Genomic DNA, 17,521 nt, shown 5'->3' with positions numbered 1-17,521 from the left:
AATATCAGCTCTTTCAATTGAGCCTCCGACTGATTGTCCTGTTCTCTGTCCGTGGATTCTACAGTTACAGTCAATGAATTTTCGTTTGATAAAAAAAAAAAAAAAAAAAAAATGAAATTATTGTTCCATATCGTTGCGGTCTCGTTTGTTTAGTAACTGTTACGAATAGTGGAACCGGTATTGCTATTATCTTTATCGGGATTCCGCTAATGTTGGATGTTTGGATCCAGGGACATAAACCCGCCAATGCATCGAAAATGAAAAAGTCAGCTTCACACCAACTGTCACTCTCTCGTGAGACGAACCCGCGAATTCAGAAGCTTCACGGGCTTCACTTCAGGGACAGAAAGGCACTGAAATTATTCATATAGATCGATAGTGACTCCGCCTCTTCTCCTCCGTTCAATCAATGAGAGGTTCAACTGGACAATTTACTTTTCGTTAGTTGCACTCCGCAACAGAAGCCCACTTGATTTATTTTGTTTCCTTCCCCCCGAAACTAATCGTCATTTGTTCATAAACGGAAAATATCTCACTTCTAGTTCTGTTTGTGAAGACGATATCTGGTTTACTTTATCTGGGCTTTTCCTGAAATCGTACTTTTCTTCTAGTTTTCTGTTCAGTTCTCGAAAGCTGTTCATTTGGGTTTCGCTCAGAATGGTCAATGATTCGTTGGTTTCTCAATTTTAACTGATTGATTCTTTCCCTTGGTCCAGATATCCGTCATATCTGGTTCTCACTGTTTCAGTCTCTTAACAAAATTCTGATATTTGGTTTTGCCAGATTTGATAAATTTATTCTTCCAAAGTGGTGGATTTGATAGTTTTCATCTGGGTCTAGTTCATTTTCTGCAAAAATGGTGAATCTGGGTGTGTTGTCGGGGAAAAAGTCCAATAAAACAGTGGTTTTGAGCTTCAGACTCCCTTACAACACTCAGTGGGGTCAGAGTCTGCTAGTCTGCGGCTCCGAACCGGTGCTTGGTTCATGGAATGTGAAGAAGGGTCTCCTTTTGAGCCCTTCTCATGAAGGTGGGGAGCTTATATGGAGTGGAAGAATAGGGGTTCCAAGCGGGTTCGGATGTCAGTACAATTATTATTTGGTGGACGATGGCAGAAATGTTCTGAGATATGAGGCTGGGATGAAACGCCAATTGCAACTTCCAGAAGCTCTTGACGGTGGAGAGGTGGTGGAGCTTCGTGATCTCTGGCAGGTATAATTCTTATCTTATTCGGTAGTCCTTTTCTTCCCCTCCCCCCAACAAACACACAATTTGTTTGTCTGTTAATTGTGATGCTCCTCAAATTTTTTTTGCTACAATGCTTATCTATTCACCTAATTCTGGAAGCCATTAGAGATATATAATCGAGCGTGCAATTAGCATTCGCTCCCTGTTTGTCAACATCATCTAGGATTTTGGTTCCGCTGCAGTTTTGGTAACTTTGAATATTAGTAACAGGAGCACTTTGTTAAATCTTATTGAGTTTTTGAGTAAATTGGTTTTATAGTAATCCGTTCTGATTTTTGCATTATGTTTGCATTTGGGCTATCTGATAGAGTTTTATGTTCTCATCACACATGCATTCGAAGAAAATTAAGTAGAAAAGGAATCTGAGCAAGGAACTCATTTGTTCATGTTAGTCAATAATGTATATAATGAACTCCGTTTTTTACATTTTTAATAGTGGTGGTCAGCTACAGCTAGAAGAATGGAAATGGTTCCATCAGGTGCTTGTAAAGTTGGTTGTTAATTGCAGTACTGTGAAAGACCTATCAGATATAGTGTGAAATTGATTTAGATTTCTTGCATTGTTTTCTCTGTTGTTGTGTTTTTGATGAATTTTAAATGATGAAAGCTAGCAGGAACTTGTCTATTATTTCTTTCACAATCGTGTAGTTATTATCTTCATGTAGGTGATTGAAGTGCTAAATGATTAAGAAATTTTATTTGCTTTTTAAGATTGAAATTGTGTTTAGGAAAGTTAGGTCATAGTTCTTGATAATAAAGATGTTAAAACAAACATGAAGAAATAGCAAATCGAAATAGAAACAAAACGAAAACACACAAAGATCTAACGTGGTTTATACACCAATGTGGTATGCTACGTCCATAGGCGAAGAAGAGTTTTTTCACTATGTAGAATAGGAATAGAAGGAAATCTCACAACCAATCGCCAAAAGTAACAGCGTTACAAGAACTCTCACCCAAAACCATAATTTGAAAATCCGAAATCTCTCAATGATGTGGTTGGTGAACATAAGATACATATATGTAGACTCCAATTGGGTAAAACGGGTTGACCCATCTGGTTGGGTCGTGTTGTACAGCGGAGGCTTTGCCCCTACACCCCCTCCATAGACTAAGATCAGTGGTGGACTCCGGCCATGGGCCTATCGGCACAACCCTTTGCTTCTACCATAGATCTCCGAAAATAGGTCCTTCGGGTCACCCAAAAAAAAAAAATGTTGGTGCGGGTCCGTCTTCCAAATTGGGCACAAGAATTCGGGTCAGAACATAACAAAAGAGAAGTACCAAAGTTTCTTTTACTTTATATGTGTCAGGTTATATTTTACTTAGCTATTTTCAGATTCTTTAGTCAGCAGGGTAGACTGTGTATGCATTCCACAATTTAAAGGGTTGCTTGGATAAGACAAATGATATGGAGATAACTAGAACATAAGTGAAGGATAATAAGTACTCCAGGGGCTTGTAAGTTGCTTTGCTTTGATCCCAAGTAGTTTCTCTTTATTGAAGTTCTCTACTAAGAATATTACTTATCAATGTTAGAACATTTGGAAATATGGTGGTGCTTCATTGAAAAGCATGGGATGCTTTTCGATTAAGTGTTCTAAGTCCTAAGGTCATTGAACTATGGCAGGCATTAGAAGAATAATCCACGTCCCAGGAGATCATCTGTCCCCCCATATGCTTGTGAGTCCACATAATAATTCAAGCTTTTGGATTGGATACTTACAGTTGGATGGAAACTGATGTAGAATTAAAAACCCTGGAACTAAAGCAGCTTCAGAGGACCAACTGGACTAGGTTAAGCCTTCCTAGTAGACTTTTAGAAGGGCCAAAAAGAGGCCAAAACACTGTTAACGTGGACAGTGTTGCAGCCCTTCTTTGGGACTTGGTGGGTAAATGTCAGAAGATTTCTTGGGGCCTCATGCATGGATTTTTGGAGGGGTTGATTTTGTCTGTGTGGGGGATTTGGGATATTATTTATTTATACTTTACTGGGTCCTAAATACTATTATTTTGTTTCCATTCTAGTATTGGGATCAGCTTTTTTCTCAGCTAAGTTAGTTTCTATTCTTAGAATTTTCATGCTACTTCGGGAGCACGTCATAGAGCTCTCTACATATTTGTGACAGGTGGTAAGAGCCCACCTTATGATTCATTGACTTGATTAATAGATTTGGCTTTGAGCACGAAGAACCTTTTGTCCATTGTGAGTGCTAAGAAGAGATAGGTCCTAGTTGAGAGGGCTAAGAAGAGCTAGGTCCTAGTTGAGAGGGCTAAGCTCCAAGCTTTAAGGGGTCTTGCTGTTAACTGCTAAACCGTAGGGCTGAAGGAACTTTTCTGTTGAGGGCAAAATCCACCTGCCCCTAACCTTATTCTCTGTACAAAAGCTGCTGTTACTGTTCCTAAGTTGTTTCTGTTGCTGAGACTGTTAATTGAAACTAATTTCACTCTGAAGCTACCTAGTTGGATGAATGAGGAAACTTAATTGGATTGTCTTCTTCCCCCTATCTTGCAGCTCCTGTTGGGGTTTCTAGCCCTCCATTGCATCTCACGCTATCTTCTTCCAATCTGTTAATCTATCCATCCATTACTTCATTCTACCCTGAAACACAAACTTTCTATTTTCAGTCCACCTCCTTATCTGACAAGACTACCATCACATGCGCACCAAATTTGCAGCATAGCATCACCTCCGTAAGTCTTCTGGTTGATCGAAGTTCGGCCATTGGAGCCATCAGTTGGCTGGTTTTCTGTACAACAATAGGCTTCTATTTTGGAGAAAAGTTTCTAATTTGGTGACACCCTCACAACTCCCAATCGAACCATTGGATTCTTGTGATATTTATAGCTGTGATTCATACACAAGCTGCATATGAAACTGGATGATTGTAGTTTTTCTGGTTGGTTTTGCTTGAACCCTGACTTAGTAATTTTGGTCCTTTTCTTCTATTGTCTATTTTTGTGGGTTGTTTGTGGCTAAATTTTCCTAACGTTAGCTTTGCATTAGAAACTGCCATTGAATGTGAGCCAGAGTGACTACCAAGTTGTGAAGTCCTTAGCCATGGAATGTTCCAGCCTTTTGATATGGCTGAAAATGTTTCGTCTTAACTTCACTATCCATTCATCTTCTTTTTTAAATCATGCTAACATAACTTGATGCCTTTGGTTTTTAACTAAATCCTTAACTCATAAATGATAATTGTTCTCATTGTAAAATGCATATTTTAGGCGTTCTGTATTTTTGTATCATTGACATTTTAAGCTTTTAACAAAGAAGAACTTAGCAAGTTTGCTATTTCTTATATGATGGGCAACAACTAGTCATCTTTTCTCTTATGTGTTAGAACTTGAGACCAACAAACATTGGTGGATCTAAATGACAGAACATGATTTGATGCCATTGGTTTTTAACTAAATCCTTAACTCATAAATGTTAATTGTTCTTATTGTAACATCCATATTTTAGGCGTTCTGTATTTTTGTATCATTGACATTTTAAGTTTTTAACAAAGAAGAACTTAGCATATTTGCAATTTCTTATATGATGGGCAACAACTAGTTGTCTTTTCTCTTATGTGTTAGGACTTGAGACCAATAAACATTGGTGGTTCTATATGACAGAGGAACCTTTTTCCTCTTTTCCTTTTTGAATATAATTCTTTTTCCTCTTTTTCTTTCTTTAATTAAATCCAAGATAGGAAATAAGATATTGAGATATGCAAGGACTCTTTTCCATTTGGATTCTCTCAATAATATCTCTGTAGATTTAATTTAAAATCTCAGCCGTAGATCAAATTTGTCGTCTTTATCTCTTCAATATTTCGGAGTTGGCCCATAATCACACATCTCTAGTCCATCATGCTCCAGATTAGGCCCATTTTCGCTTTGGTTTGATGAACTTCTTGTGTGTAAAATGCATGATTCAAGCCCAAACTCCAAATATTTGCTTAAATCTTGAAAAGTCCTAAATCTGCACACATAAAACCCAAGGTCTCCCTCTGTGTATAAATGCATGCTTTATGCCCTAAGATTTCACACTTAAATGTGCTCATCAGGAACCCATGGCTATTCCACAGGTTAAGTTTCAGACCAAAATAATTAGGGGGAGTTCCTTGTAATGAGTATCTTAACCCTTCCTTTCTCTGTTTAGTGAGGAGCCTTTGTAGTAGGTCCAGTAGGTACAGGTATTCATTTGATTGATAGGTACCGAAGTGAATAGAATCTTGTCGGGGGAGGAAGGGGAAAGGCTAGAGGGGCTTGAGGGATGGGCGGGGCATCATTGCAGGGGAGAGATTGGGTTCTTGAGGAAAATGGACATTTAGGATACTGGCTTGGGATGCTTGGGATGGCTGCTGGTTGTCTGTATTGTTCTAATATGTCAGAACGAACACTAAGAAATGATGAACAAAATGGGGAAAAAAAAAAAAAAAAAAACAAAGTTTTAATGTGGTTCACACACCAATGCGATGTGCTACATCCACAAGTGAAGCTAAAGAACTTTCATTATATAGATTGCAATGGAGACCTCTCAAAACACCGAAAACAGCATAACAAAACTCTTGCCTGAAACCCTAATTGAAAATCCCCAAATTTAACACTGACCTTACAAGAAAACGTGAGGCATTCTTCACTTGGGTAAGAGGCTCAATCCATTGGTTTGGGTTGTGTTTGCCCCCGCCCTTCCCACTGAGAAGATCAGTGATGGACAGGCCTAAGCACTTTGCTTCCTTCATATATCTCGGAAAAATGGGTCATTCAGGTAGTCACCAAAGTATGTAGGAGCAGGTCAATCTTTGAAACTGGGTACCATAGTTCAAGGCTCAAATAGCACTATATATTTGGGCATTTATGTCTGGAATGGGAAAATATCTGGTTGGTTCTTCATTTACCTTAATAAAAATAGCAATTTTCAGCACATTGGTAATAACTAAAAAATGTGTTCAAACTTGATGGAGTGATTTTTTTGAGTTTTATCTGCACCCCTTTGGTTTTGACCCATATTTCATGCACGCCCTCTGAATAGGCTATTTAAGATTTAGGTCCCAAAGATGGATTCCATTAATGGACCGTTAGCTTTTGGGAGGAAAATATACTTTTACCCTTCTGTGTAATGTCTTAGAGCAGCGTCTGCTAAGTGAATATCACTAATGCCAATATCATCTTCATCTTTTCTTTTCCATATCGATTTGCAGCCCTAGAATCACCACAACCACCATTGCACTGCTACAACCTCACTTTCCTTCCAACCCCGCCCGACCTTCTCCATCACCCCAGGCACATGATTTTGCCGGTCACCGAGTTCTAACTGAACACATTAGTGGGAAATTTTCTTCCCCAAATAAAAAAAAATTGAATAGTTAATAATTCCTCCTTCTTTTTGGTTGATTTTATCTTCTTTTTATTAATTTTTTTTTGGGGGGGGGGGGGGGGGGGATGAATTTCTGATTATTACGGTGTCAAATTCTAACTTGATCTGAAGGTTCGGCAAATTATTGGTGCCAATATAGCAGCCTAGTTCTACTGCTGGAGGAAATGCAACATATCTGTGCCAGAAAAAGCTAGAGAGTATCAGACCCTCTGTCTCTCTCTCTCGTGGTCCTCACTGTCGTCCATTCATCTAAAGATTTCCAAAGAAACATTCTGATTTTTGGTGAATATGGAGCTTCCCAATAATATCCCACGATTGGATGTTTGAATGAATTGATGGGAACAGCCCCTCAGAAAAAATTTCTGGGGCAAGGCTGCGTAGGGAAATTGGTCCCTTGAACTTTTCTTATATAGATGCCTTTGGCACCAGGTTCTCCTTTTTTATTGAATTGATGGTGATCCCTTGATTCCTATACAAATAAAAGGGAGCAGTTTTGATCTTGAGAATCCATATCTTATTGGAGGGGGCAAATCCCTTGATCTAATTCATCCTTCTAAAATTTTTGAAAGTAGAAATCTTGGACCTGTTGCAAACATAAAGTGAATCAGGTAGTTGATTCTAAGGAACCCACAAGATGATTGTTTTCCAATTCCTTTCTGTGATTTTTTCAATCTCTATGTTCCTCAATGTATCTTTCAAAAGATTCAGCTGCCCATTGTGATTTCGAGTTTTTGGAGATGATTTCATCGCACTGTCCAGAAACATTCATCATAACTGAAAGACTAAAAACCAATTTTTCCTGATTCGCAACACATAGATTTCATAACTAACCTGCAGCTTGCAGCACTTTTATAATATATATCTCTGCTCAAACAAAGGGAGGGAAAAAGACGTGGAATCAAATGCTTTTGCCTTTTCCATTTGGAGACTCACCCGTTTCCAACTGGATCTCAAACTAAACTGCAAGAAAATGTGAAGATTGTATGTGACTGAGTATAAGAGTTTGATCCTGGTGGAATATAATGGTTTAATTGTTGGTAGGTTCAGCAACTTCTTTCTTGCTGTAGAGTTTTGGTTACCTGAGACTTGAGCTTGATCTGGGGTAGTTAAGTTGTGTTGTAAGATTTGGTGAGATCTTGACTTGTGTTGGAGAGACTTAGCAGAGCCATTATTTATACTAAGTAACTTGCCAAAAATAGAATAGAGCTTACCAATGTGGGAATATCACAAAGAAAATAGAATAAAAGATCCTAATAATAGAGTTCTACCCTTAATAATAAAGTACCTACTACCACTACTACCTTACAACACTCCCCCTCAAGTTGGAGCATAGACATTTATCATGCCCAACTTGCCAGTGATATTATTGAACGCCTTGGTGTCAAACTCTTTGTAAGCACATCAGCTGATGATTGTCCAAAGTAACAAAAGTGATGCAAATCAGTCTAGCCTCAATCTTTTCGTTGATAAAATGTTAGTCAATCTCCACATGCTTGGTCTTGTCATGCTGTTCTGAAATGTGGGTTATACTGGTTACTAATTTGCTATCTCAATATAGCTGTATAGGGTCTTTGAATCTGATCCAAGCTCTTGAAGCATCTCCTTTAGCCATAGTACCTCACAAAATTCCCTGAGCAATTGCTCTAAATTCAACCTCTACACTAGACCTTGCAATCACTGCCTATTTCTTGCTTTTCCAAGCCACTAGGTTACCTCCTACTTACATACAATATCCAAAGGTAGATCTCCTATCATCCAGACACCCTGCAACCATTTGGATTTGTGTATGTCTTAATTTTCAAGTGTCCATGAGCTGAAATTAGACTTCCTATTCTTGGAGTATATTTTGAGTACCTCAAGATCCGGTACACTAGATTCAAGTAAGGAGTATGAATCATGCATATACATGCTAACAAGACTAACTACAAATGTGATGTCTACTCTAGTATGAGATAAATAGATCAAGTTGCTCACCAACTTTTGATACCTTGTCTTGTCCACCGGTTCTTCTTCTTTTGCCTTCAAGTGTAGGTTAGGCTTAATAAGAGTCTTTGTTTGCTTATACGCTAATATTCCATTTTCTTCCAATAGGTCCACAATATACTTCTTTTGAGAGAGGGATACAACACTAGCTGAATATGCCAACTCCAACCCTAGGAAGTATCTAAGCTTCCCCATGTCCTTAATTTTAAATTCGGTCCCTATAAATTTCTTCGAGGCTGAAATCTCTTCCTCATTGCTACCTGTGATCACAATATCATCCACCTAGACTATAAGTATCATGGTATGGGAAGTATCTCTTTTAATGAACAAGGTGTGATCTACATTACTCTACGTGTAGCTATTGGAAATCATGGCTTTATAAAATCTCCCAAATCAAGCCCTAGGAGATTTCTTCTGCCTATATAAAGCTCTCTTCAGCTTGCACACTTTCTCACGAGTCTCAATGGTAGCATAATCAAGTAGCACATCCATATATGCCTCCTTTTGAAATCGCTATGGAGGAAAGCATTCTTCACATCTAGCTATTGCAGGCTCCGCCTCTTATTTACTGCACATGAGTGAACAACCCAAATTGTATTCATTTTGGCAACTAGGGCAGATGTTTCCTGATAATCGATCCTCTAAGTCTGTGTGAAGCCCTTGGTCACCAATCTTGCTTATATTTCTCCACAGTCCCATCGGCCTTATGCTTGATGACAAACACCCATTTCCCCCCCCCCCCCCCTTTTCCCCAAAAAACCCCCCCCCCCCACGCCCTTGTTCTTTCCCTCCCCCCCGCCGCATTCCTTCCGTCTTTCTTTTTTTTTGGTGGAATGCTGTAATGTGTTAGCAATAGAATTAGAAGACAAAGAGGAAACAAAGCTTTGAAATTTAAGGGATAGGGAATGATCTGAAAGAAAGTTGGAAATAGGATGTTAGGTGCATGTGCGTGGCTACTTCCGTTATGCAATTGGTAAGTCCATAGTGGGATCAAGAGATGGTTCATGAACTGTTAACTTAGGACTAGGAGCAGAGCTTCCAACTAGCTCAACACAAAAGGGGGATCTTCTCGCATGGATCGCCTTTGGTAAGTCTTCATGGGTCTTTGCTCCCCTTGCACATCATCCATCAATTGTTCTTATCTAGTCACTCCATCTTCCAAAGGGGGATCTTTAGCAAGAATCTCAGGAGAAATGTATAAAAGAGGAACCAAGACCAAAACCTCTTCACTAATACTTTCACCTTGAAGAGGTAAAGGCAAAGAAAGGAACTTGTTTTTGGAACACAACATCCATATAGATAAAGAAACAATAAGAAGTAGAGTATTAACACTTATAGCCCTTCTGGGTAGCAAGATAATCCAAGGGATACACTATGGCCCATATGGATCCAACTTACCATGAATATGGTGGTTTCGGGCAAAGGCAGCACAATCAAAAACCTTGGGTGGCACTGTAAAGGCTGCTGTCCCTAAAAGAACTTCAATGAGGCAGCACTGTTGCAAAACATTAGAAGGCATTCGGTTAATCAAGTAGGCTGCAGTAAAGACAGCATCCCCCAAAAAGGAGGAGGCACATGCATGGTAAATATCAGGGAACGAGCTGCCTCAAGAAGATGTCTATTCTTGCGTTCGGCAGTCCCATTTTGAGTAGGTGCTGACACAATTGGTTTGGTTTATGATGCCATGGTTAGCTAGGTATGCAAGAAAAGCACCACCCAAATATTCAATCATTATCGGTACGTAGAATTTTTATTGTGGCTCCAAATCGTGTATTGACCATTTTATGGAAATTTGGGAAACAAAAGAAAACATCACTCTTTTGGTGGAGTCAGTAGACCCATATGGTCCTAGTCTAACAATTAACAAAGGTCATAAACCACCTATGGCCAGAGATAAATAAAGTTTGAGAAGGACTTCACTCATTAGAATGAATACCAGCTATAGGAATACTACTATGATTATCATAGTCTGGTTAAACATGTCTAGTTTGCTTGGCTAAAATGCAAGCATCACAATGAATGTTATTCAAATTACAATGTTTAACCAACTAAGGAAATAACTTAGATAAAATAGGTAAAGGGATGTGGCCTAAATGACGATGCATTGTAACAAACTAAAAAGAGCAAGAGAAGTGGAACTAGAGGCCATAGAAAATGCTGATGGAGACTCATCCAGCAAATAAAGTCCCCCTCGTTGTCTACCATTGCCAATCATACACCTCGTTTTCAGGTCTTGAAACACATAATGAGAGGGGGAAAAAGGGTTTTTTTTTTTTTTGGTTGTAGTTCATATCATGAGTAAGACTACGAATGGAAAAAAGATTACTAGAAAACTTAAGACCATGCAAAACAAAATATAAAGTAAGGGAAGGGGAGCAGATAACATATCCCCTTTCAAAGATGGGAGAAATAGACCCAGTAGCAGTTCGAACAACATGAGCCAAGGGAACAAAAGAATAAGTGTGAAATAAAGAGGATGAACTAGCCATATGGTCGGTTGCCTTAAAGTCGATTATGTAGGATGAATAAGTTGAATTGACATTGTGACAACCGAAAATACCTATGGAAGACTATGTATTGGAAGGAGGAAATTATAATGGAGGTTGCACTCGCATTGGGAGTTGGTGCAGAAGAGTTCACATCAAGCCTAGTCATCAATTGGGGAGTTGCTAGAGCTTGTTAGAGGATAGAGATGCTAGAGTACTCAGGGTGTTGGAATTAGCTTGATGAGCATAAGCTTTGTTTCCTCCCCGGTTAGCATTCCTTTCTCCTCTACGGTAATTTGCTGGTCAAGAATGCAACGTCCAACTGTTGTCCTTTAAATGACGCTCTCAACCATAATACTCACACTTAACTGGTGCACGAGAATCACCTATATTGGTCTTATTACTACCTGTACCACCCAACAAAGTAGATCTATCAAATGGCTGAGTATATGCCATTGCTGTCTTGCGACTATCGGCAGTGTTAACCATAGCATAAGCTTGCTCTAGAGATGGAAAAGGTTCATGTGAAAGGAATGTGTATGGATCTGATCATACTCAATATCAAGTCTTGCCAGAAAATCGTACACTTTAAGCTTGTCCTCCCACTTCTGATAAGTAATAACATCAGCAGCATAGGATGGAGTAAAATGCCCTTAGAAGTCAAGGGTCTAATAATAACCTCGAAGAGTAGTTAGTACTAAGAGAGGGTGAGCTCTTCCTTTTGCAATTGATGAATTTTTCTTTTGATCTCAAAACACCTTGCATTATTACCAACCTTTGAATAAGTCTCCTTGGCAACTTTCCATATTGTAGTAGCATCAGGAAGAAGAAGATAACTCTGCAATACTTGATTCAATGGAATTAAGAAGAAGTCCCATAACCAAGTACTCATTAGTCTCCCACTTTTCTAATGCCATACAAGGAGAAGATGGCTTAGTAGAAGTCCCATGAAGATGGCTAGTAAGACCATGAGTACTAACCGCAAAAGAAACAAAGTGAGATTAATGGACATAATTGGTCCCATTAAGCTTAACAATGGTCATCTGAAAAAGTGAGAAATCACGATCTCGAGAAATTGAAGAAAGAAGGGGGATCTTCCATACCAGATGTACTAGAAGAGGTGGATGTAACTGAATAGTCCATCGCACGGAATAAAAATCATATCACTCAGTAATGAAAAGTAGGTTTGGTAGGAGGAAAAATGTTCACCACCAAGAAGAAAGCATGAAAGGGTTTTTAGGACAAAAAGTAATTTCAGAAGATAAGGGACAAAGAGGGGATAGCCCTAGAAGCACTTACAAGGTGATTTGATGGCTCTAGGATCATCCACAAGGGTCTGAACCAAGAGGCGATAGGCCAAGATGGATCACAAAGGCCTTACAATCCCTCGAGGAACTACCATTATGTCTAAAAGGGAATGGTAATGGGTAATGGTGGTAGGATGGCCAAAAAAGAGGTCTCGACCATGCTAGGAGAGTCGTAGATGGGTGACGGGACTCCTAGGAGTGTTCATAGGGGTTTGAGGTGGCCGGTGGTGAGGAGCGATAGCCCTAGAAATGTCATAGGAAGGTGGCGATTGGGTCCTGCTGTAGCTTTTGGTGGCAGCAATGGTGATGGTAGGTGGTTCTAGGGCATGGCGATCGTAGTGGTAGTGTTATTAGGGCCCTACGATGGTAGTGGTGGGTGGTGGTAGGTCAAGGTGGTGGTGGGAGTGAGTTGCGATGGGAGGAAGAAGAGAGATAGGGTAGCGGTAGGTGGTGATGCCTTCTGCGATGGGAAAGGTAGGGTTTTCCAGATCAGAAGTGGCTCTGATACCATGTTGTAAGATTTCGAGAAATCTTGACTTGTGTCAGAGAAACACAGCAGACCTTTATTTATACTAGCAACTTGCCAAAAATCTTTCCAATGTGGGAATAGTACACAGAGAATTAAATGAAAGACCCAAACAAGACAATTCTACCCTTAATAATAAAGTACATACTACTGTTGCCACCTTACAACAAGTTGAAATTAAGAAAAATAGAAAGCAATGGTAATGAAAGAAAATACAAAGCAAGAGAAAGGTTAAATTGTCATATTACCTTTGAACAGTAATATGGTCATTTTGAATTATTTTCTTTTGAAAACTAATGGCCAAGCTTTAATGGGGGTGTTGTTTTCTTCTTTCTTCTTCTTCTTCTTCTTCTTATACTCCCCCCCCCTTCCAGTTCAGACACTATTCTGCAGGGTGCACGCAATTTGTGTTGTTTTAGCAGGAAGCACATAATAGGGTTATTTTTTTCCTCTTTTCACACGGGGGGTGGGGGTGGGGGTGGAGAGTTTGCATGTGAAACTCTGGTTTTGTTTTTGGATCCATGCAACCCATCCCATCAAGTTGGTTTAAGGCTGAGTTGATTGTTGTTGCATGAAACTTCAATTTTAGTATTTTATCACCTCCAGTCCTTGTTTCCAGCTGAAATTTGGCCACTGAGTTGGGTGCTGTGTTCTTTATTGAATGGACTGAAGGATGCCCATTTAAATCTTTCATGTGCAAGGAATGATTACTTTTTCTGACTCCTCTAACAGCAATGTTTTTTCATGTATAAGTTAGAAGAACTGTTCTTATGTGCGTTTTCCATATATATGCTCATACTTTTTTTGGGATAAATTAATTAGTATTAGAAAATTTTACGTTCCAGTCCTTTATTTAGGGACTAAAATCATGTGTGGTCCCTATAAGTGCATAAATTACATCTAGGTCTTGCTCAAGTTAACACCCTTGGAAGGGTGTTAACATTAGAGGGAAAATGACCACAATACCCTCAACTAAAATAAAAAATAAATGAAATTACCAGTATACCCTTGCTCATACCATTGGAGATTACAATTATATCCTCACATACCCCATTCTCAAAGAGTCATAAATGTGGGTGAAAAAGACCCAAGAGCAGCAAACAAACAAACAAACCCTATCACTGGGTTTGAACTTGGACACGTGGCTTCCAACAGCATTGAGTATGCAAGAGTAATTGGATCTTGGAACCAAGGAAAGAGGCGGCCCCTCATTGAAAGAAAAAAGTGGAAATTCTCATTGAAATGGTAATCGATTTTCTTGCATTTTAGGTTAAAAATCAGTTCCAACTTGCTCCTTCAGCAATGCAATGTGTAAAAATCTGTTCCGGTTTTCTCAGTAAATGCAGGCTCTCTGTATCTGCTTTATTGCATTAGACTTTTCAGTTTACAGTCTGGTTGTGCTGCTTCTTCGTCTTCTCCTTCTCAGTCTCAGTTCAATAAAATTTAATTCGACTTGGAAGGATGAGCACTTGGAATTTAGGGTTCATGGGGTTGACTGTTGTAACCAATCTCAATCTTAGAACCGACCCTGTTACTTAATTTGAATTCTGAACGATCAGACCCTTTGTGCTTGCGGTGAGCCCTGACTGAATTTTTTTTTTTTTGGGTGGGTGGTCTTTGCGGTGTGACGGTGGTGGGTGATCCGGTAGAGTGAAGGTGGAATCCCTTCACCCATCTATGTAGTTCTTTGAGAATAGGGTATGGGGTGTATAATTGTAATTTTAGGTCCAGAGTTGCAGTGGTTGTCTGATTATTAGGGTGCTTGGTAGGACAATGCAAATAGGATCACTGCTGGGGGTTATTTTGGTCGTTAATGTGCTAAGGGGTAATTTCATCATACTGTCAATTTAATTTGAATTTTAGTAACAGTCTCAAATGGACTTTGATGGAGCAGGACTCAGACACAAGTTAGGCACTAATGGGGACCACACATGATTTTAGCCCCAAATAAGGGACTGGAACATAAAATGTTCTTAGCATTACTACAGTGAATCTGGTTGTGAACCAATTTCCTTCAACTGATGGAATTTATGCATTAAGTCTGTACATGGTTTCTTTAAGCAGGTTGCTCTAGAAACTCTGTTTTTCAGAAGTGCCTTCAAGAATGTCATATTTCAACATAGCTGGGATATGGATTCAGAAGTACTCCCTTTGCCCTTTCAGAAGAAACTTGAACCGGGAGGTATGTCAAAACCTTTTAAATTTCCATTTCCATTTCTTGATTGCTACTTTAAGACTTGTACTTTGATAATTTAGTTTGGTGGATGATTTGGTTTTTGTAATTTCTTGTTGATATAAACAGATTCTGTTCTTGTTCATTTTAAAATTAGCTGCCCGAAGATAGAAAAAGGCACATCAGTAAGACCTTCTCACACATTTGGTTGTTTCAACTTTCATTGCCATATAATATGATATTTTTGACTTGAATACTTTGGTATAGGTGGACCCTTTTACATGGTTCTTGTAAACTTGAACTCTTCCTTTGGCACATTTTGGTAGGTTTATGTGATTGGTAGCTCTCCCCAGTTAGGACAGTGGAAGGCTAAAGATGCTCTTAAACTTAGCTATGCTGGTGAATCACTTTGGCAAGTGGATTGTGAGATACAGAAGGATGAATTCCCAATAAAATATCCTTTTAGTTCACTTTATGCTACATTTTATCTATGATATTGGTTATGCTCTCTCTTGGTTTTTCTTAACCACAGTTCCACATATAGGTACTGTCAAAATAGCCAGACAGGGAATATTTCGTTGGAAATGGGTTCAAACCGGGAGCTCTTTGTTAGCTCAAAAAATGTACCAAGATACATTTGCCTATCTGATGGCGCCTTTCGGGTAACTGAGGAATGAAATCAAATGTTTGGAAAAAATAAAAAACCACAAATTTTCATGGGATAGATCTCAAGTAGGCTCTCACCATCTTTCAGGAAGCGCCATGGCGGGGTGCTGGTGTTGCAATTCCAATGTTTGCTGTCAGGTCAGAAGACGATCTTGGAGTTGGAGAGTTTCTTGATCTGAAGTTGCTTGTTGACTGGGCAGTTGAGTCAGGGTTTCATTTGGTTCAACTTTTGCCAATCAATGATACATCTGTTCATGGAATGTGGTGGGATTCATACCCTTACAGGTATAGTGTTCTCCAAGAAATTTGTGGAACTCAAAATCCATTTTCTCTGCTCTGGTTTGGTTACATATTCATTTCCCCCCAACTATATCTAAGGAAATCTTTAATCATATGATTTTCATTTATCCTTCTAACTAGTTTTTGCAGTTAGATATGTATTTAATTTATATAATGAATCTCTAATGAAGATTCTTTTGATTAGGTACTTATCTTGCTGCTGAGTTTTATGGATGGGCTTTTTCATCCATCCTGACGAGACAAATATGATTTTTTAGGGGAATCCTTGGATAGTTATTTACTAGACTAAATGGTCATAATGTTATTATTTGCATAAAGCTAATATTAAAAATAAATAAAAATATAATCAGCAAATGAACCATTTTCCAATCTCTGCATATATACCCTGTGCAGGGTTGTTTTGGATTCATTATGAGAGTATATAAACCCTAAAAAGTACAAACAATTGTCAATGGCTGTGTTGTTCCATCTGATTACAAGAGCCAAATTTCTTCTCTCTCCAGATCCATTTCTTCCAATCCAGCCCTTAAAGGACTCTTGGAGGTTGCTCATGTTCTCCATTGCACCACCTAATGAGTCAGAGTCAGCAGACTTGCTAAACCAGATTGTTGTCAACCCAACTCATGTGTACTATGTGGGTTATAAATTCCTGCAATATTAGAGGACCAATGGGTTCAAAACCAGGATCCAGATTAAGCCCAAATTCTGGTTGAATGGACTGCTAGAGTAGAGGATTAGTACCTAATGCATATCTGATCTGAGAAGAACATATCTGAGTAATCTTCAGAAAGAAAATGTTCCTTTACTGTCGTAGTAAATACATCTCACTGCATAAGGGCAGTAGCAGTAGCAGTGAAAAATAGTTGTAGTAGTTTGTTTTCTATTTACTAAAGATACGAATTTGAGGTCGATTCTAGTAAATAGATAACAAAACAATAGCCAAACATACCCAATGAAAATCCCTATTTACCAAAAGATAAGAGGCTGAAATTGGTTTTGGTAAGTAGAATATTAACTGGTAAGGGCAGTAGTAATCACAATAAGAAGACCAAGGAAGGTAGAGTATTTTGTAGATACAGAAACATGAAGACAAATAGTGTACCGATCATGCCAAACAATATGGTAAATTCCCAGCAGTACTAATAGAAGACTAGATGGAATGCAGAGTCTTTCCACATCCATAGGGGAGTTCAGTATGAGTGGATCTTGCCATCAACAAGTGACCAAACTTGCATGGAAGTCTGCATCTGATATGTATTAGAAGCAATAGGAAGGCAATGCAGCATCAACAGAATTTTTCAGGGCAGAAAAATTCAACAAAACTGGGGCAGCAGAATTCAATCTAACATCAATAGAATTTTCATAGTATAAAAATTCAATAAAATAGGAGAACCAGTAGTATATCTTGCAGCATAATCAAATATGGCATTGACAGAAAAATATGGCATTGACAATGCAGCATCAAC

The 17,521-nt window shown here is 38.8% G+C and overlaps 1 protein-coding gene across 2 annotated transcripts in view; it reads left to right on the top strand.

Annotated features, from left to right (window-relative positions):
- Window positions 1–276: 276 nt before the first annotated feature.
- Window positions 277–17,521, top strand: part of DPE2 (disproportionating enzyme 2) — an 80,328-nt gene continuing 63,083 nt past the window's right edge. The window contains exons 1-6 of one of the 2 annotated variants that reach the window (XM_089165056.1): window positions 277–1,210; window positions 14,981–15,098; window positions 15,219–15,274; window positions 15,416–15,501; window positions 15,634–15,751; window positions 15,844–16,040. In XM_089165056.1, coding sequence (XP_089021182.1) covers window positions 857–1,210; window positions 14,981–15,098; window positions 15,219–15,274; window positions 15,416–15,501; window positions 15,634–15,751; window positions 15,844–16,040 — 929 coding nt within the window. In that variant the 5' untranslated portion in view covers window positions 277–856. Of the gene's footprint in view, window positions 1,211–14,980; window positions 15,099–15,218; window positions 15,275–15,415; window positions 15,548–15,631; window positions 15,752–15,843; window positions 16,041–17,521 lie in introns of both variants that reach the window. The other variant, XM_089165055.1, reaches the window with a different exon arrangement.

The sequence above is a fragment of the Hakea prostrata genome, chromosome 8 (assembly GCF_041222555.1).
Source record: "Hakea prostrata isolate BN-2017 chromosome 8, UWA_Hpros_2, whole genome shotgun sequence".
Lineage (NCBI taxonomy): Eukaryota > Viridiplantae > Streptophyta > Magnoliopsida > Proteales > Proteaceae > Hakea > Hakea prostrata.
This window is presented reverse-complemented; position numbering and strand designations above follow the sequence as displayed.